This window comes from Phodopus roborovskii, unplaced genomic scaffold, assembly GCF_943737965.1.
Source record: "Phodopus roborovskii unplaced genomic scaffold, PHOROB, whole genome shotgun sequence".
In the NCBI taxonomy this organism is placed as follows: Eukaryota; Metazoa; Chordata; class Mammalia; order Rodentia; family Cricetidae; genus Phodopus; species Phodopus roborovskii.
In genome coordinates, this window is record NW_026125241.1 from 12,440 (window position 1) to 33,680 (window position 21,241).

General features: G+C 39.0%; 1 protein-coding gene across 1 annotated transcript; it reads left to right on the forward strand.

Moving 5' to 3' along the window:
* The first annotated feature begins 11,451 nt into the window (after positions 1-11,451).
* Positions 11,452-12,399, forward strand: LOC127227633 (olfactory receptor 4D6-like). Its single transcript, XM_051191999.1, is given in 3 exon segments — positions 11,452-11,895; positions 11,898-12,005; positions 12,007-12,399. Coding segments are annotated over 3 exon segments (945 nt in total).
* The last annotated feature ends 8,842 nt before the right edge of the window (positions 12,400-21,241 follow it).

Below are 21,241 nucleotides of genomic sequence, written 5' to 3' on the forward strand. Positions count from 1 at the left end.
GGAACAGCACTTTTCATGTACCTACAACCCAGCTCCAGCTACTCATTCAGCAGAGCAAGGTAGTGTCCCAATCTTCTACTCACCTGGTGATCCCATGCTGAACCCTCATTTTACAGTTTGAAAACAAAGATATCCAAAAGATGCCCTATGGAAGGTAATGGAGAGAAAAAGAAAGTGCTTTCTAGCTTTTGAGTGGTCCTCCACTCTACTGGAGGTATGCCACAACCCAGTGCACCATCTCTCCTTGCCTTGAAACCAGAAGTGTTCTGTATTCATATTTGAAAATAAACTATAAAAAACAGTCCCTGAAAAAGTACAGGAGGAGACAACTGAGATTGGGTGGCATTTGGGAGGCTATGTGGAAAGCAATTGCTGTGGGAAACTCCTGGAATCTACAAGGATGACCCTAGCAACAACTCTTAATAATGAGGAATACAGAGCCTGAATGACATTCCAGTAACCAGGCATGGCACAGAAGGTGATGGGACTGGGACACCAACTTAACCAACCACAGAGCATGGCTAAATCTGTCCTGCATGCAAGAGATGTGCACAGATTGCAGGGACTACATGAGCTATGACCAACCAATAACTAGAGGCCTCTAAGGAGCTATCCCAAACAGCTTTAAGAGAGCAAAAGGAGAGGGAGGCGAGAGAGAGGGAGGGAGGGAGGGAGGGAAGGAAGGGGTGGATGGGTCTGGCTATACTCAAAAAAGAGATTGGAGCCTAGCCTAATCATCATTTGAGAAGCTTCATTTAGCTCTGGTGACTTAGATGCAGGAACTACTGACAGCATTGGCTGCAGCTCAGGGAACCTAGAGAAAGGGAGTAAGGACTGAAGTTGTCAGAGAGATCAGGAACACCAGGAGAACATGGACCCTGCCAGGAATCAGCATGGTGGGACTCTTAGGGGGTCCATAAGAAACTAAGGGGTAATCACGGGACCTTGGACTGGGCACCTGAGCCTATGTCTTCTATATATATGCCCTGGTTGTTTATGTGGTGCTCTTATGGAACTCCTAACAGTGGGGGGAGGACAGGAGAATATCTGGCCCTTTTGCCTGTCCCTGTGACCGATGCTCATGCTGCAGGTTGCACTCATTCAGTCTTACGATACATAGAGTTTTGTGTCTAGCTTTGTTGTATATTTCCATGCCATGTATGGTTATATTCCTGAGGCCTTCCTTTCCTTAAGAGAAACATAAAGAGGTGAATCTTGGAGAACAGGCTCTCGGGAGTAGGAGAGAGGAAACTGTGGTCAGGATGTATTATATGGGGGAGAAGAATAAAAAATAAAAAAGTGAAAACAAGGCTCTTCCCATCAGATGTTCTTCGTACTCACTTGTCTGTTGAGTTCACCAATCAAAGACAAAGGTGAGAATAGAATTTCTTTTTACTCCATTTTCAATCTGGGTCATGGTGAACTAGCACATTCAATCCCTGTGCTCAGGAGGCTATGTAGAGGCGAGATCTCTGTAGGCCTGATGCCTAATCCTGATCCTATAAGGAGCTCTCAGGACTATATAGATGAGATATATCTAAAAAATTCATAATAATGTATTTTATAATAATTATAATAAAATCTCTGTTGGTAGACAATGTTAATGCCAAACACAAAGTTATAATTCAATTCATTACAATGCTTTAGTTACCTATATTAGGCTACAAAATGAAAAACAAGAGTCATCTAAGAAACCAACTTCTCAGCGTTAAGCCAGGAAATAAGGGCAGAACTCTGGTACCAGGTTCAGATATTCTGAAACTGCTCCTACCAGATGGCAGAATTTAGAGAGATCTGCTATATGAGTTACACCATGCATAAGAAAAAAATCTGCTCCATTAAATATGGTCTTCTTGCTGAATTTCCCTTATGGCTGCTGAACCATTCTCTAAGCAAATACTAAAGGACACATTGCCCTTGCTACAGCTTCTCACTGTCTCAGCTATATAAGAATCTAACAGTCCTAAGTCCAAGGGTCCAATGTATTTGCACTTTTGGTGCATCTCTCTCACAATTTGTCATCTATTGAGTCAGTATTGCCCTATATTTATTTTAACCATTTATAACTACATTGGTGATCTTGACACTAGAGAACAAAGCCCATTTTCAACTTCATGTCTGTCTTAATGAACATAAGCATTTGTAACTCTCTTCTATCTAAAGAGGCCCCTTCAGAATCTCTATCCCTAACCTACCTTAATTAGCATTGGCTCAGTGGTGCATTTCCTATTTCCATCATCTAGGGCAGATAGAAGGCTTTCATTTCCATATAACTGCTCTTTGGAAGATGTTCCAAAAAATTTGTCCATCAGATATATCTCTACTGTGATCTGCTCTAGTTTCTTTGTGTCATTGGGCACTTCCCAGCCTCCTGCTTTTACTTGTGGACCACCTAAGACCCCATAAAGCTCCCCTGCCTCCTGGCTAGCCATCCCGTATCCCAAGATCTGACTGTTTCCCCACAGATGACAAGGAAACACAGAGGGTAAAACATCTTGACTTGGAAACCCACACAGAGAAGGCTGAGAAGAAACCAACAGATTGGCACAATCTAGAAGCGGTGAATAGTGTAAACAAAAACGAGAAATAGCAGACAAGTTTCAGAAAGAAAGGGAGAAGATCTCCAACCTTCTTCCTGACTTACTCTTCTCCCTGAACATTCCCTTTGTGATGCATGACTTTTTAGTAAGTGCTGAGCTTCGCCTGAAAATGCAAAGATTTAATGTCATTTCATTGTTCAAAATAAGAGAATTGTTGCTTAGAGTATTTGTTCACTGTGTGAAGATGTTCCCCTGATTAGTTTAATAAGAGCTGAATGGTCAGCAGCTAGGCAGGAAAGAGGAAGGTTAGGCAGGACTTCTAAGAGACAGAAGGTTTTGGGAGAAAAGAAGGTGGAATTGCCAGCCAGACACAGAGAAAAAACAAGAGGTGCAAGATGGAAGAGGAAGTAACACCATCATTGATATAATGTGAATTAGAGCATAGATGATATAACTTAGAAGTTATAAGAGCTAGTTAAAAACAAGCCTACGCTATAGGCCAAACATTCATAATTAATAAGAACCACTCCTATGACATTATTGAGCTGAATAGTGGGACAGAAAACAAAAGGCTCATTATAAAGAACTGTTATTACCCCAAACAAGGAGAATAGTCAATGCATGGAGAGGAGAAATACTTTATCCCAATTTAATCACAATTAAACCAAAAAATATAGATGACCTCTACAAGTCATATATACAAAACTTTTAAGCCAGAGGGCTGGGAAAAAATCAAAGTATTAGGATAGCTTTGCTTTAGTGCAGGAGTGCTTGCTACACATGTTGATAGCGTGAGCTCCATCTCCTGGAATCTACCATCCAGGAAGTGCCAACTCACAAAAGTTGTTCTCTAACCTCATACATTGCTTGACATTATAATTCACACATATGTGTACACACATAATAATAATAATAATAATAATAATAATAATATTTTAAATTTAAAGATAGAAGCATGAGCTGAGTTACTGATGGTGTTCTTGGGAGAATAAGGCTTTTATCTGGCGCAGTGGCTGCTTCAGAATGCCCCTCCCCAGGAGCCCAGTTGTGCTGTGCTACTATTTCTGTACCTAGCAGTAGCTTTTCAAAAAGATGGCATTGCATTCCTACAAAGGAGACAGAATCACTGGAAACATAGGGTGGGAATCTAGGCTATCCTAACCAATTTTCTCAAAAAAAAAAGCACACACAATCCCTATAAGTCCTTACCAACCTTCCTGGGATAGGCTGGGTGAGAGGGAGAGCATAAAATCAGGAATCTACGCCTACAGTCGCTTGGCTCCCCTTCTAGGAGAGATGAGAATAGGTTCACACACCTGCCGAGATATTTCAGACTTCTATATGTTCACCAAAACCCAGTGAAATGAAACACTATTCAGCGATTCCAGGACATCCTGCTGGAAAGGAACTCATAAGGGCAGCAAATTGGCAAGAATCCTCAAATCTCCAAGTTAGGGCTCTGTAATGGTGTTTCTTAGCAATGCCTCTATTTTCCACTACTATTAAAAACCAAGATGACTATTTTAAATGTTTTAGAAAATAATTTAACAAAACATTTTGAATTTTTATTATCAAATGTCCACCACCACCCCAATGTTCCCAGGACCAACAACCAAATCCTACAATACCATTTTCCTACCACTTTAACACCACCATTATAACCACTGCAGTGATCAATCAGTCATATGTCCCTATGAAGACAACAAACTCCATGAAGATATTAGAGATCACACTATTTATCTGAATCCAGAAGGTACTAAATGCATATTGTGATTGATCATTATTACTGACATTGTAACCAAGAAATCAATCATATGACCAACTGTGGTGTCTATCAGACAAAACTGGCTGTTTCAAATATCTGTACATGGATGCAAGGACTTCCCCCAAGGCCCAATGTTGAGTCTAGCCAGAGAGTGGCTTATGGGGATTGTTCAGGCTTCTCTGCAGATAGAAATTTCATTACCTCCTCATTGTCTTCTCGTGGGAGGGAGCCGAGGGGGCCCGGAGCAAATGAGCACAAGCTTATGTATGTTGCTTATTAATTTTTAATAACTCCCATTGCATCTACAAGCACAAGCCTTCTCACATTAAAGAATTACACTTACAAATATCTGACACAAATCCCTGCTGGCTATTATATTTGTTTTTTTATGGTGGAATAACATAGGCTGTGCATATATTCCAGGTAAAAAAGAAAGACAAAGCCTTGACAATGGAAAAAATGGCAGGCTTCTCCTCTACTTTTTTAAAGGTAGGTAGAGTCATCTTAAAGACTAGATGAGCAGTTTATGTATTATTCAAATGTTTTAATCCTGAAAAGTAAGACATTTGGTGGTAATTTAAATATATACTTTGAATTAAAATTTTAAAATTTTTAGCTGGAGGTGTGATAGCACACACCTGCTGATTCAGCATTCAGGAGGCCAGCCTTGTTTTATATAGAGTTTCACGCCCAGCTAGAGCTAATAACCAAGATCCTGTCTCAAAAACTAAGATATACATAAGGAAAAGATAAGATTTCTAACATAAAACAACATACTTCTGAAGACACAATTAAACTTTTGCAATTAAAAGATGAATTTTGTAATAAAACTCATTTGTCATGAACATCTACAGGTATCTAGTGATGGTCCTTTTCTAAAAAAAGAAGATTAAAGATAGCTTGAAGCAGAAAAAACTTGAGTCATAGTGATGTCAGCAATTAATGCTTGTTGGTGACCTACATAATACAAAGTCGTGGTGTACACTCCACCAGCAGATAGCTCTCCCTGACTCTCACAGTAACACAAAGGGAATAGAAAATGTAGAATAGTTTCCAAAAATGGTGTAAGGGAGAACAGACACTTCTCGAGGAGATCTCTACTCATTACACTCATGTCCATTAGATCAAACATGTTGCCTGATATTGAATAACTGATGCTTATGCTAGGAAAGATGCTACAATTGACTTCAGAGACTTTGAATTTTTGAGAGGACAGAAATGGTGTATAGATGCCAACCATAATGCCCCACTGTGAAGAAAGCCCCCAGACTTACTCATTTTATGGACTAATATTTCTAACTTAATAATGGCTGAGTTGCTCAGGTTAGAGTCAAAATGTAAGCTACTTGAACCTGACTTCAATAGTGTATATTTCAGACAAGTTGCCTCTCAGACTGATGGTAATTTGCTCCCCTGGGGGGGGAGCTATGTAGAATAGCCGTCACTTGATTCTGACCTGTTCACCAGGCCTATGCACCTGAGACTTTGTGCGTGAATGGCCACAAGCTGGGTAAATGCTAGCACTCCAAGCTGAGGCAAACTGCCCAATAGATAGAGCACAGGTCTAAAGTTCTGGAGACAGAATGGACAGTTCTGGTTATTCCACTAAGGCAATGTTCCACAAAGCTTTAAGAAATAAAAGAAAACCTGGAGTTGGTCCCCAATTGCCACACACACACACACACACACACACACACACACACACACACACACACACACACCCCTTTCATCAGTAAGTTGCATTTCTTACAATTTTACAGAAAAAGAAAGGAAAATATACAATATCAGAGAGTCTAAATCATTAAAAGAAAATGTTTCACTTCAAATGGTGAATATGTATTTTACTTATTTTAAAGTCACGAGCTATTTTGATTTTAACTATATTTTTTAATGGGTACAGAAGATAATATTACATTTAAAGTAAAGCTGTCAGAATCAGGTGTATGGTAATTTCTGAAATCTCAGTGTTTGGGAGGTTAAAACAGGGAAGGTCACAGGTTCAGCAATGGCAAACCTATCATGACCCTATCTCAAAATAATAAATTAGTAACAGAATTATCTAATTATCTAATTTATAAATGCTTAAAATAACATTGATCACAGATAATGGCCCAATTAGTTCAGACCTGTAGGCATATAGTTTTATTATTTGTTGTTGTTTTTACCAAAATTACATCAGCTAATATATTTAGTGATTTTACCCTTAGCTAAAAGGAGATCTTGTCACATTTCTACACTGTCAATCTGAAAAGTTTGCAAATTCTAAACCCCTGTATATACACTGCATTTTTATTGGGCCAACTTTTTATATCAAAACATTGACTGAGACTCATATTGCTTCTATTTCCACAGTCCTGTGAGAGCCTTAACTTTGTCCCTATGACACTAGGCTTTTGGTTTATTCATCCTTTAACTTTGAATTCCTAAACAGAATTTCATACCCCCATAATAATGTTTGCACCTTTTAGTTTTAATACACATATTTCCAAAATGCCATTCCTCCAAATTTTCCCTGGTATTTAACATATTTGAAGATATTTCTTTCCCCATATTCAGTGTCAAAATAACAGGCCTTTTCAACATTGGCTCAGAATTCTACATGAAATATTATATCTGATTACAATTTTAGTTTACATTTCTTTTATTAATAGTATGATTAACCATCTCTTTGTATATGAGCTGGTCACACATCTCTGTGTGACTTAAGATTTACTTATAAAGTATCTGTCCTATCCTCTTGATTTACTTTCAGAGGTTCTTCATTAAAAATATTAAGAAAAAACTAGACAAGATAGACAGACAGACAGACAGACAGACAGACAGACAGACAGACAGACAGATGAATATAATAGAATAGGCCAGCATGGTGGTGCACACTGGTAATGCATATCCTAGCACTTGAGAGGCAGGAGCAAGCAGAGCTCTAGGAGTATGGGGCCAGCTTGTTTACATAGTGGGTTTCAGGCCAGCCAGGGATGCACTAAGGAAGACCTTGTCTCAAAAACTTATTAAGATTAATGGTTTGTATGGGAGGGGTGCTTGTAGACAGTTTTCCATTTTTCCATTTATATTTAATTGTTAATATTTATAATGCTTTTGAAACCCATAGGATGTTACATACTATTGTTTAATCAAACCTAATGCTTTCTTTAATGTAATTTTCATCTATTTAAAATTTTTGTATAATTGTATTTATTTATTTTTATATTTTTGCTCTCTTATTAATTTATTTTTGTACATTCCAATCCTAGTTCCCCATCCTCCTCCCTACTCCCGCTCCCCCCACTCCCCTTCCTCCTTCCATCTGCTCAGTAGAGAGGAAGTCTACTTGTCTGTCCCATCATCTCATTGAGGCAAGACCAAGGCACCTCCCCAACCCCACACCCTTGTGTCTAGGCTGAGCAAGGTATCTTTCCATATAGAATGGACTCCACTAAGTCACTTTGTGCATTAGTGTTAGATCTTGGACCCACTGGCATTGGCCTCATATATTGTCCCAGTCACAGCATTGTCACCTATATTAAGGGAGTCTAGTTCAGTCTTAGGCAGCTTCCTCATTTGTCAGACCTGAGTCAATGATCTCTCACTAGCTCGGGTCAGCTGATTCTGTGGGTTTCCCCATCATGGTCTTGACTCTTTTGTTCATATTATCACTCCTCCCTCACTTCAATTGTACTACAGGAGCTTGGCCCATTGATTAGTTGTAGATTTCTGCATGTGTTTCCATCTGAATCTGGAAGAGGATTCTAGTTTTTCTGGGGTTGTGGATCTGTAGGTTGGGTATCTTTTGCTTTATGTCTGGTATCCACTTATAAGTGAGTACATACTATATTTGTCTTTCTGGTTTAGGGTTACTTCACTCCGAAGTTTTTTGTTTTGTTTTGTTTTGTTTTTCTAGTTCTATTCATTTGTCTGTGAATTTTAGGATGCCATTGTTTCTTACTATTTACACATTATTCTATTGTGTAAATATACCACATTTTCTTTATTCACTCTTCAGTTGAGGGGCATACATCTAGGTTGTTTACAAGATATGGCTATGTTTGTTTATTTTTATGTGTATTAGTATTTTGCCTTTATGTATGTCTATGTACCACTTGTGTGCCTTGGTGCCCTGGTGCCTGTGGAGTCCAGAAGCAGCATCAGATCCCCTGACAGCTGAATCACAAATGGTTGGGAGCCACCATGTGGGTGCTAGGAATCAAACCCAGGTCCTCTGAAGGAACAGCCAGTTGCTTTCAACCCCTAAGCCATCTCATTAACCCTTCCAAAACCTATTTTTAAAACCTTCACTTCAATTTTATTCTAATATTTTCACTGCTTGAACATTTGATTTCTACAATTGTATTTTTCTGTGAGAAATACGTAAGTGCTACACAGTATTTCAGTTTTAAGTATCCATATGTAAAAAGAAGTCAGACATTCAAGCACATTTAGTATTAGGCTCAGTCAAAACTAGAAATTTAATATGTCATGTGACTTTAAGTCACATAAGTTGATTTCTTGGAATTTATCTTAAAGAAATTATAGATACATGCAAAGAAAATCATTCACCAATTGCTCCATGCTGCATTATTTGAAAATACTATCAGATTCCACTAGTCAATTTGAAGAGGAACATGACAGTTATGTGGCTCCCCCTCTTTCTTGTGCCTTCAGAAAGGCTGACTCCATGCCACCCATCACTGACTTCCCAAATTTTCCTTTCTCAGCTCCAATCTCCCAAGACAGCTTCTCACCTAGATAATGCCTTGTTCCTCTCAACCCTTCTGCCTGATTTATTCTGTACCAATGCAAGACTCAGTCTTAGTAAACAGGTCCATCAATCCACAAAAATATCTAGCAGATTCTATAGCAACAGTAGCAAAATACATGCAAGAAAAATAAAAATGTAAAAAGAAACTATGCCATGGCTACACATTTTTTAAATGGTGTGAAATACTTAAGCCACAATATACATTTTGAAAGCAAAACCAAGATATGTGGTTAGTAACAAAGTTCTGATTTTTTCTAAGATGAGTATTACTAAAGTCTCCCTGTACAACAGAAACATTTCCTCTGGAACTTCCACAGACAATGCCTTCAACGATGATGTCATTAGGTGAATTTTCTAATGGCGTCATTAGGTAGACTACATTGAATAAAAGACAAAGTTTCCAAGCAGAGTGTATCCCCTGTATGACTTCTGCTGCTTCACAAGTGAGGGAGGATTAGAGAAACAAACCTTTCAGAATATCCAGTCACAAAGAGGACCTTAGTAAGTGCTGACACGTTGACATAAGATTCCTATGGCATTGTGCACCCTAAGCATCTATCAGTGAAAGACTGGAGAAATGTTTTAACTAATTGAATTTTTTTTTCCAATGATAGGGGAATCAGGAACCTAAGTGCCCACAGGATTTTCATTTAAGTGTTATGTGTGTTCCTCAAATAAAGGAGTTAAAGTTGACCCAATTTTGAGGTAATTTTAAAGGAAAAACATGAGCAATTGATTGTTTATGGAATCCTCATTTGAGAGAAAATGTGTTGTTTGTCCCTCTGTCTTCTCACATTTATTATGCTGTCTTTTTCACTTGATTCCATTGCCTCCAATGTTCCCTCTCCACCTCTACTCCTGAAGTGAAAGTTGAACATCTCAGCAGTCTGAATTATACTAAAAATTCCTGAGATACAATTTGCTTAGGGAATGCAGATATTCTTATTGAGACTGATCTTTCTCTAATGGCTCTCAATTCTGTTTTTATATTTTATATCATATACCAATAGTATAAAGTCTTTGAAATACATATCAGAGACTCTGGCTAAAGTTCTCTTTTTCCTAATCCATACTCTGATTCTGACCAAATAAGCAACTTTCTCTTTCACTGCTGTAGTGATGAGCACTGATCTGAGCCACCTCTGATGTTGTGTGAAGCTTTAATGGCCAGTTCTTCTGACCATTAAACATTCTGATCGTTAAACATCCCTGAACATCTACTGCTGGCCCTCAGTCTGCCAGGGCCCTGTGAGTCCACAATGAAATCTGGGTTTCCAGTTTGCTGAAGAGCAGTATTTATGATGGCCTGATTCTTCCTTCTGGAAGGTTGGGTGATGACAATTAAATAGTCAGGCTACTTAACTAATGGTGTAAGCTTTCTTTTCCCATCCAGATGCCAATGAGCCAAAGCAATTCCCAGACTTGATCTGGTAGAGTGGTGTAGTCACAAATCTTCTGCATATTGTTAAGGTCTGGAGATCAGTGAACACTGATTAAACAAAGATAGATTTTAGACAAAACTATTGCAATGCCAAAGGAAAGTTTGAGCTCAACTCCAGATACAACAGGGATGGGTGGATGTTTACAACAATGAGCCAATGAGAGTGAGGGGGTTAGTGAAAATTAGAGATAAAACTAAAAGTGTATGTGGGGAGCAGGATGAGTTTCCATTCAACTGGCTAAAATGAATTCTTGCTACAGACAGGCCTAGCACTCAGATACACAAATTTTTGATATTAGAGAAGAGAGATAAAGGATTTGATTGGGCACCAAGGGTGGGAGAATCTCATTAAACAGACTAAGCACGTTGCTTGTGGTAACTCGGTTTGGGAAGAAAGGACAGGAAGGCCAAGTTTGGGGAGCTGGTGAGAAGGCTCAAAGGAGCCTAACTCAAATCTGGTCAAGGAGAATTTACTTGAATTTAAATGCCAGAAACTATGCAAGTGTAGGCAAGTCATGCACAGACCTGAGCTTCAAAGAAAATTATAACCACTCTGAAGATCCTACCGACTTTCAAGTGAAAAATGAAGATGAAATTGCACGGTGAAATGTGCCGAATGCCCTCCATATGAAGAAATTTTCCTCACGAGGCAGAGGACAAATCATAGGTAAATGTCCACAACATGGGAACTTCTCCCTACCCAGAATAAAGGCTAAGACTATGATGGTTCTCCCTGCAAACCAGGAACCATCAGGATAAGGAATTTCTAAATCAAAAAATTGAAGAAGAGTCTGGTGTAGTTTTCCTATGTAGTCATGACGATGTGAGTACTTTAAAAACCCTAATAACAAACACTGTATAACAAATGATGTTTCAACCTCACGCTGCCATACTCCAAACCCTAATGTATCTTCTCCACAGGTATATGTGACAGAAGTTTATCCCGGTCATGGGCCAGATAAACCACACTAATGTGAAAGAATTCGTCTTCCTGGCTCTTACTCGCTTCCGAGAACTGGAGTTCTTTTTGTTTGTGGTCTTCTTTCTAGTGTATATAACAACTGTGCTGGGAAACACCCTCATTGTTGTTACCATCACCTCTGAGTCCCGCCTCCACACTCCTATGTACTTCCTCTTGAGGAACAAATCCATTCTAGATATTATTTTTTCATCTATCACAGTCCCCAAGTTCCTGGTGGGTCTTTTGTCAGAGAGGAAAACCATCTCTTACAATGGTTGTTTGACACAGATCTTTTTCTTCCACTTTGCTGGTGGGGCAGATATTTTCTTCCTCTCTGTAATGGCCTATGACAGATACCTTGCAATTGCTAAACCCCTGCACTATGTAACCATAATGAGGAGAGAGGTATGGGTGGCCTTGGTGGTGGCCTCCGGTGGGTGGGTGGGGGTTTGCATTCAATTGTTCAGATAATTCTAATGCTTCCACTCCCCTTCTGTGGCCCCAACACCTTGGATGCCTTTTACTGTGATGTACCCCAGGTGGGTGAAGCTGGCCTGTACTGATACCTTTGCTCTTGAACTTCTCATGATCTCCAACAATGGGCTGGTGACCCTGCTGTGGTTCCTCTTGCTCCTAGGCTCCTACACCATCATTCTGGTTATGCTCAGATCCCATTCTGGGGAGGGACGAAACAAGGCTCTCTCTACCTGCACCTCCCACATCATGGTGGTAACCCTTCATTTCGTGCCCTGTGTTTACATCTATTGCCGACCCATCACTACTCTGCCCATGGACACGGCCATATCCATCAATAACACTGTCATCACCCCTATGCTAAACCCCATGATCTACACTCTCAGGAATCAAGAGATGAAGTCAGCCATGAAGAGACTACAGAGAAGGCTGGGGCCTTCCGAGAGCAATAAGCTGGGGTAAGCCATCTGGTGGAGTCCAGAAGTCTAAGGCTAATTTAGTTCTCTGCATCTGCTAGTCTAAGAATAAGAGAATTGGTTCTATAAATCTGTGATATTGATGTCACCATATGCCTTCTAAGATATAAACATGCAAATCCATTAGAGGGAATATGAAAATAAAATGAAGAGATGGAAGCAGACAATGTATACTTTCTGACTTGTATACAGGTGAGACATCCAGGAGAAAAAATTGAAATCAATCCCACAAGGGCCACTATGCTGTCATCTGTTACTCTCATGCCAATCCTTACCTTGCTTCACCACCTCTGATGCAGAATAGCACTACTGTCCCCAACATTATGAGAGAATGAAGTATAGTTAATGGTGTGAGGGTGGTAGTTATAAAAGTCAGCATTGCTGCAAATTTGGATTCATGTTCCCCATTAGCTATCCATACATTCCTAAATATGTGTGTGTATATATTGGTCAATTACTAAATGGTGTTACATAATGAATACAGCACTATAAATGTATTTCATCAATTAGTGAAAAGAGAAGGAATTATTTAAATTGGGTTAGAGAGAGAGAGAGAGAGAGAGAGAGAGAGAGAGAGAATGCATGTAAAAATCTATATCTAAAACCAGGCAGTGGTGGTTCATGCCTTTAATACTAGCAAGAGGCAGAGTCAGGTAAACCTATGAGTTCAAGACCAGCCTTGTCTACAGGGTGAGTTCTAGGACAGCCATGACTACATAGAAACCCTGTCAAATAAAATAAAAGCAACACTATGTCTAACCCAGCTGTTTCCTATTTTTCATTCCCTTCAACTGATTTGTCCACTGAAATTATTCTTGGGTTTACATGTGTAGTTTGTAGGCATACATTTAGCAAATCAATAATGTTATTTCATATCAACCTCAACTTCCCTTTTCTCTCTATCTGTTCTATGTGTCTCTCTGTCTGTGTGTGTGTGTGTGTGTGCGTGTGTGTCAGAGGACAACCTATAGGTCATTCCTCAAGAGCCATACACTTTATTTATTGAGACAGGGTCCCTCACTAGCCTGGAGTTCACCTACTCAGCTAGGCTTCTGAATCAGTAAGCCACAGAGATCATCATCTCCCCCATCATTGGAATTACAAGTCTGTACCTCCACCTCACCAAACTTTTTCACATGTATTCTGAAGATCAAGCTTAAATCCACATGCTTAAAGGCAAAACATCTTACTGACTGAGCCATCTACCAATCCCTTCTAGGACTTTTAAAAGTGAAATAAAATTGTACCTTTTGTCTAAGTATTAGTAGACTGTCCTAGACAGTTTGAAACAAGACCAAAAACTACCGAAGAAATATCTTCCACTATCAAGGCCTATTTTAACAACAATATTGAATTTAAAAAAGTGCTGGTATAGTGTCATTTACAAAGACTATTGCTATATCTTGAGGTAGACTGAGTCCCAATTTTTTGAGAAACCACCATATTGATTTCCAAAGAGTCTGTACAAGTTTGCACTCCCACCAGCAATGGAGGAGTATTCCCCTTACTCCACATCCTCTCCAACATAAGCTATCATCAGTGTTCTTGACGTTAGCCAAATATTCTGACAGGTGTAAGATGGAATCTCAGAGTTGTTTTGATTTGCATTTCCCAGATGACCAAGGATGTTGAGCATTTCCTTAAGTGTCTTTCAGCCATTTGAGTTTCTTCTATTGAGAATCCTCTGTTTAGATCTGTACCCCATTTTTGATTGGATTATTTGGTATTTTGATATCCTAGTTTCTTGAATTCTTTATATATTTTGGAGATCATCCTTCTGTCCAATATGGTATTGAATATGAATTCAAATTTACCTTTACCCACAGGAAGGATTTCAACTGTGGATAGGTAAAGACAATCTTTCTCCTTCAGTGCTTTCCTCAAATTCTCCCCTTCTGTCTCCCCACAATCATTCAAACTCAAGCTCATGAATGAAGCACATTGAACTACTTTTTCTTCAAAGTACCAAATTATTACAGTTCATAATATTTAGTCAGGAAGGCTCTAATAGATAATGCCCATCTGTGGGCCTCCCTGACTTCTGTAAGGCAAAGCTACTTGCAACCAAGACTTATGATCACAGGACACTGCTTCTTAGCCTTTCTTTTGTTATTTATTATATTTTTATATATAATATTCATTATTTTTATTATTTATTATTTTTAACATATACATATACTATTGCATATATATATATACATATACAGAACTTTGATAATATCATACACACATTATTCTCTCTTCCCTCCTATTCCCACAAACTCCTTCTTCTCAAGACACCTCCTCCTACCTTCATGCCTTCTTTTTTATGACCTACTAAGTCTAATTAGGATTGCTTATATGAGTATAGGTGGGGTTACTTATTTGAGCAAGACAAACTTACTAGTGGCAATAACAATGAGAATGTGACCTCCCCATAGTCCAGCAAATATATTCCAGGATGAAATGGTCACAGTCCCTGTCTTAAGCAGGTCTTATGTAGATAACCACAGTACTGTGAGTTCATGGGTGATACAGCCAAGTCACATCCAGAAAACAGCATTCCACAGCATTCTCTCCCATCTTCCAGCTTCTTATATTCTGTCACCTTTTCTCTGGTATTCCCTGAGCCCTGAAGTGGGTGTTATTGAAGTCTTGTTTAAGGCTGAGAACTCAACCATCACAGGACTCTGATTCATCCTCGTCTTTTCTTAAATTCCTATCCCTTAATGAACTTCATTAAACATTTTTCTTGATGACCCCTACAAAGAAATTTCCTACCAAAGATTTATTATATATCTTTTCATATACCAATATTCACTGAAGAGCCACACATTACTGAAATAACTAGCATGGATTTGCCTCCCCCAAAATCAGTTGTCCCTTTGTCCCCATGAGGAATGAGTGGTCCTATGACATTAGATGCTCCCATAGACCAATGTTCCTCAAAAAAGTCAAAGAATAAGAGAATGCATACCTTTGAGCCTTCTACAGTTCTTGAAGAATTTGAAAGACAGATGCCCTGATTAGCATTAACTGTCAACTTGTTAAAACTTAGAAATATCTTGGAAGAGAATCTCAATTGAGAAACTATCTAAAACAAACTGACCCTGTGTACATGTCTATTGGAGATGGTCTTGATTGTTAATTGATGTAGGTGAGTCCAGTCCACTGTGGGTAATGCCATTCCCTAGGCAGGTTGTCCTGAACTCTATAAGAAAATTATAAGATATCTATAAGATAAGCCTGTCAGCCAGCAAACAGCATATTCCAGGGCTACAGCTTATTTGGCTGTGAAGTACATTCCTTTATTGGAGGTACCGTTATATGGAATAACAAGTAGGCCTGTTATTAATGTTCTACCTTGATTCCCTCAATGATGGGCAATGACCTGGAATTGCTAGCTGAGTAAACCCTTTCCTCCATTAATATGCTTTTGGTTGGGGTGTTTTATAACAGCAACAAAAATGAAACTAGGACAGCCATATGGAAACTTACTACTTCATAAGCCAATTAAAAATATGTTAATTTGAAAATGGAGAAGAGAAATATCATACGTGGATAGATAATGATGCTTCTGGAAGCTGTGTTATATAAAAAAAAATCAGTAACAGGTGGTAACCTCCCTAGAAGCTGTTTCTCAGGAAGACCCCCCAAAATAAACAGTACATATTTCTTACTATTCTTTATAGCCCACCAGAACAAGATGATAATATTCTATTACTAAAGATACCATATACCTTTATTGCAAGATAAAGAGAAACCATGCTGGAATTGACATGTAAATTTCCTCCCCACTGTCTAGTTTGTTATTGTTGTTGTTGTTGTGTTGTTTTGTTTTGTTTTCTTATTTTACATACAAATCCCAGTTCCCTCTCCCTCCCTCCCTCCCATGCCCACCACCATCCTCCCATCCCATCTGCCGCTGCACCCCCACTCCACAGGGAGGGTGATGCCACACAGGAGGGAATCAACAAAATCTGTAAGTCATTTGGAGTAGGGACTAGGCCCTCCCCTCTTGCCTCTAGGTTAATGGAGTTCCCCTCCATGGGGGAATGTGCTCCCAAAGTTCTATTGTGTACCAGGGATACATCCTGGTTCCACTGTCAGAGGTCCCTTAGACTGCCCAGGCCTTCTAACTGAGACCCACATTCAGAGGTTCTGAGTCGGTCCAATACTGGTTTCCCAGCTATTAGTCTGGGGGTCTCACTGTCTAGTTTTCATATTGCCAAACATGTGCTACACAGGCTGTCAAGAGGTAAAAGTCATCAACTGCCTTACTCAGCTTTGAACTTTATGAACTATGACAAGACCCACCAGGAAAGATGGCCCCACTAGTACAATAATGGCATGACTACCATGGGGGATCACCAACTTTTCTCTGGGTGGATTTAATCCCCCGGTCAACAAGAAAGAATTCATGTCTGGTACTATAAATCTTGTCGACAACCCATGGCTTTGTGAGGCTGGAGTACCATAACCTTATGGGAAGAATTTTCTTCTGGTGTTCAGCTAAATTGATGTGGTACCAAACTGCCTTAAGTATATATAGCCAGCCATAGAGAAGTTTCTTTTGCCATGAATCAAGCTAAATTCAGAGACTTATGCCTACTCAAGATGCTGAGAATACATGACAGTTAAGTGTTCTGCCCGAAATAGAACATTTATACCATCTTCCCTCTCAAAAGCTCATAGGACATCTGGACAAAGAAGAGAGAAAGCATAAACACCAAAAGACCTAGAGAAAGGCTCTGAAATACTATCTCCTTAGTATGACACAGCCATTCCAATCATGACCCTATAGGAGCTACCGTGCACTAGGCCTACACAAAACTGGAACTTATAAACAATCATGTATTGAGGCAGGGTTCATGGGACTTGATCTTAACTATTGGCTACTGATGGATTCTATAGAGGGCATTTTTTGTCTTCAGTTGCATATCCAACAGTGGGTAATTCCACACTCATGGTCACAAAGCCCTAGTTAAACCCAGAGAGTCACAATACAAAACAAAAACATGCTGTTATGGTAGAAAGAGTCTAGTAGAAAGAAAGGGCAGTTGACAAGGATGGGAAGGAGACCAGAGAGGGTGGGTGTGAGAGTAATCATGCACTATACACAGGTATGAAATTATCAAAGAACAAACAATAAAAAATAATTTGGAGAGCAAAATATGTGGACACATTTATATGCATGCACATGAGTGATTTGCAAGTAATTATTTAGAAACTCTCTAATAACTCCCACTGGGACCATGGTACTCAGAAGAATGTCCATCCTATTTTAATGCTCACATCCAAATTCCCTTTGCTAATTTTCATACTAAATTTGGGATTCATAAAATAGTTTTTATGAGAAGGACAGTTTGGGATAGAAAGAAAGTCACAATGATGTGACTCCCAAAACTTACCCTTCCAACATGAAGGCTAAAGAGATGGCATTGAAGCAGGTCATAGATAATCTTCATAAGGCCTTCACCTAAACTTCATCTGCACTGAAGCCTAGCCACCCAGGCCTTAATGATAAGTGCTTATGACTGGACACTGAAGAATTTAGGTAAGGACACTCAACTATTGGAGTGTGAAATACTAAAGGATGTGCAGAATAATGACTGTGAACTTTGTGGCTAAGACATTGAAGGAATAGTGAAGGTTTAACAGCTATAAATAGAAACACCGTGTTAAGTATTAGGAAATCAGGGATTCCTTCAAGAGAAGGAACAACAGACATGGACTCAGCACAGCAAAAGAAAACAAAGGTTTTACTAGAAAGAAAAATCACAAAGAAGGAATACGTTTTGTTCCAATTTAGGCCTTATGATGATCCTTGAGTATCATGAAACCTTTCTCTATAAAATAATTGCCTCCTTTTAAAACCCTATATTCTCTTTTAAAACTGTGTCCATTTCAGGGGCAGATTCATATGCATTCTTTTCCCTTGGCTGACTACGTAAACAGCAATATTCCCAAACACCCAGATCTAGCACCCAAATCTTTTTTCTGCTTGATCAAATTCCCTCAAGTTTGTGCAAACAAAAAGAACAAATTGGCTCAAAGAGAAGTTTTATAGTGAGGTGCTTTCCATTTTGTGAATGTCTTTGTATCCAACCCTTCGTTGGTAAGCAAGAAGATGATGCTTTCAGAACAAAGAAAAAGCCAAGTTAATTGAGAGCCTATTACATGCTAGAGACATTACAAACATATTTATTCTTTATGTGGCTTCATGAAGTAAGGGTTATACTGTCTCAGCTTACAAAGAAAACTGGAGGAACCTAAAGGATTTGTTCGAGGTAAGAACAAAAAGGAGAAAGAGACAGAATTCCAAGCAAGTGATGTCCCATTCTTAAGCCTTCGACATGGTCCTGTAGTTAATACAACCAAGAATCCAAGTATAACATGGTTTCCTCAAGGTGAAAGAACTACTTTGTAATCTGCATCAGAGAAAAACATCTCTATCTTAGCATCTTTGAGGCCAGGGCAGAAAGATAAGCAAAATAGTGTCTTAGGGTCTGGACTAGTAGCTCAGTGGTAGAGTTATTGCCTTGAATACTTTAGGACTTAGGTTCAATGCTGATAGATAAGACAGGTGAATTCAAGTTCTTTATTTACATTATTTTTCAAAGTCATTGTTTTCCAAATCTTGCCCAAGCAAAATAGCTGGACATTGAACTATATCTCTGAAGCTGCCAAGTAATTAAGTCAAATTCAGATGCTAAACATAAATATATCTCCCTCCTCTGAGTAGACATTTATCCTTTTGTCACCATCATAAGTTTTCTCAGACATTATTGAGGAATTCAAAATAAAGACTGACTTCACAACTCACTTGCTAGGTGACTTTCTACCTGTCACTTAAGTCTATAAGAAATAGTATCTTCCTATAATTAATCTTTAAGCTAGAACATATTGCTCAGTCTCGACTGACCTGGAGAAAAATACAATGAAGTGAAATTCCCCTTAGTTGAATATCCTCTCATTATGTCCACCTGCGGTAAGGTGAAAGCCAGAAATTATAAATCCCAAGTTATTCACATTAGTTGATATTTCTTCCTTGGAAGGGCAAAGAAAGAAATTCTCCTTGCCAATGTCTACATCATCCTGGTAATGTTATTTTGGGGAAGAGAAAGGAGCAGGGGTTTGTAAAAGAGGGGAAGCTGTTCTTCAGACACATCTACTTTCACTGCAGCAGAGCAGTGTGCCAGGGGTTTGAGTAAGAAGCTCCAGTCCTGCCAGACAAAGAAGGTGTCTGATTTTAAAGGTTTCCTTTTTAATATTTTACTTCCTTTTATTATTATTATTATTATTATTACATGTATATGTTGAGTCTGTCTGTGTTCACATGAGTGCAGAATCCAGAACAGGACATCAGATCTCCTACAGCTGAGGTCACAGTTGTAATCTGTCTGTCATGGGCACTGGGAACTGAACTTGGGTCCTCTACAAGGGCAGCAAATGCTCTTAATCTCCAAGACATCTCTCCAAACTCTGACCTTAAAGGTTTCTGCAGGATGGGAAGGTCCTGAAAATGAGGGATCAGGTCTACTTAATATGTGACCTGTGCTATAGGACCAGATAAGCTAACAGGCCATGTGTAACTTAGGACACATGACTGGGGTCGCTCTCTGAATATGGGAGTGAGGCTTGGTTAATGTGTGACCCAAGTAACTTGACAGCAATCAGGCTTCCTCTGACCCTGGAGTGGCAGGGAACATGGTGTACATCTGCCTTGCTCAGAGCCCAATCTGCTTAGGGCCTGGTTGAGCCTATATTTCCCTCCCTTTTTCATGTACATGTGTCTAGACCTTAGCCACTTTCTTTACTAATAAATTCATCCCTACTACCATTCTTTATCACCTTTTTATTGTTGTTGCTCAAACCTCATCATTTATTGCCAGAATATGAGAATCCATGAAATGAAATTTGAAACTTAAATGGTATCATTTGTGTGACACAGCATGCATGAAGTGAAAGAATTCCATTTCCATTGTGAAAGAATTGGCAATTCCATTGTGATGGGGAGAAGAAAACAAAAGAGTGATGAAATTCACCCTTGGAAATGGCTGGGGAAAGTCAGTTAAGAGGTTCTTACATGAATTATTTTTAGATTTGTGTGTCCTGAGATTGATAGGAGATGGGAGGTAGTAGAAAGACCCAGGAATGAGGAGCTAAGAGAAACTTGTCTTATTTCTACCCTGCCATTGGCTTTCTATATGATCTTGAAGATTTTATTTTCTTTTATTGTGCTCAATTTTGTATCATTAAAGTGAGATAATAATCTACCTCAGATATATACCTTGAACCTCAGAATGATGCTAAGAAACATTATATTTGAGCATGTGTCAGGTTGTAAAACAATAATATCTGTCCATGTGAATCCCTATTGTGACAATTTATTTTAGTGACTTTAAGATGGATGGATGGATGGATGGATGAATAAGTGACAGATAGATAGATAGATAGATAGATAGATAGATAGATAGATAGATAGATAGATGATACCACATACATAAGAGTACACACATGCCACTGCTGCCAGGATATAGAGGTCAGAGAACAACTTGTAGAAGTTTGTTCTCTCCTTCCATCATGTAGGTTCTGGGAAATGAACTCGGGTCTTCAGACTTGGTAGAATGTGCCCTTACATGGTAAGCCATGTCACCAAGACCTGTGTGTCTTTTAAACTATAGAAAAAGAAATGTTGTAAAAATGAGATTATATGCATTTACAGAGCTGGAGTCTAGAACCTGTTCTGTGTGCCCATATTGAAGGCTCTCTTGTTAAAGATTCTAAAAGCAAGTTTTAACAGAATACACAAAAACCCACCAATTTCGATATGAAAACAAATTGAT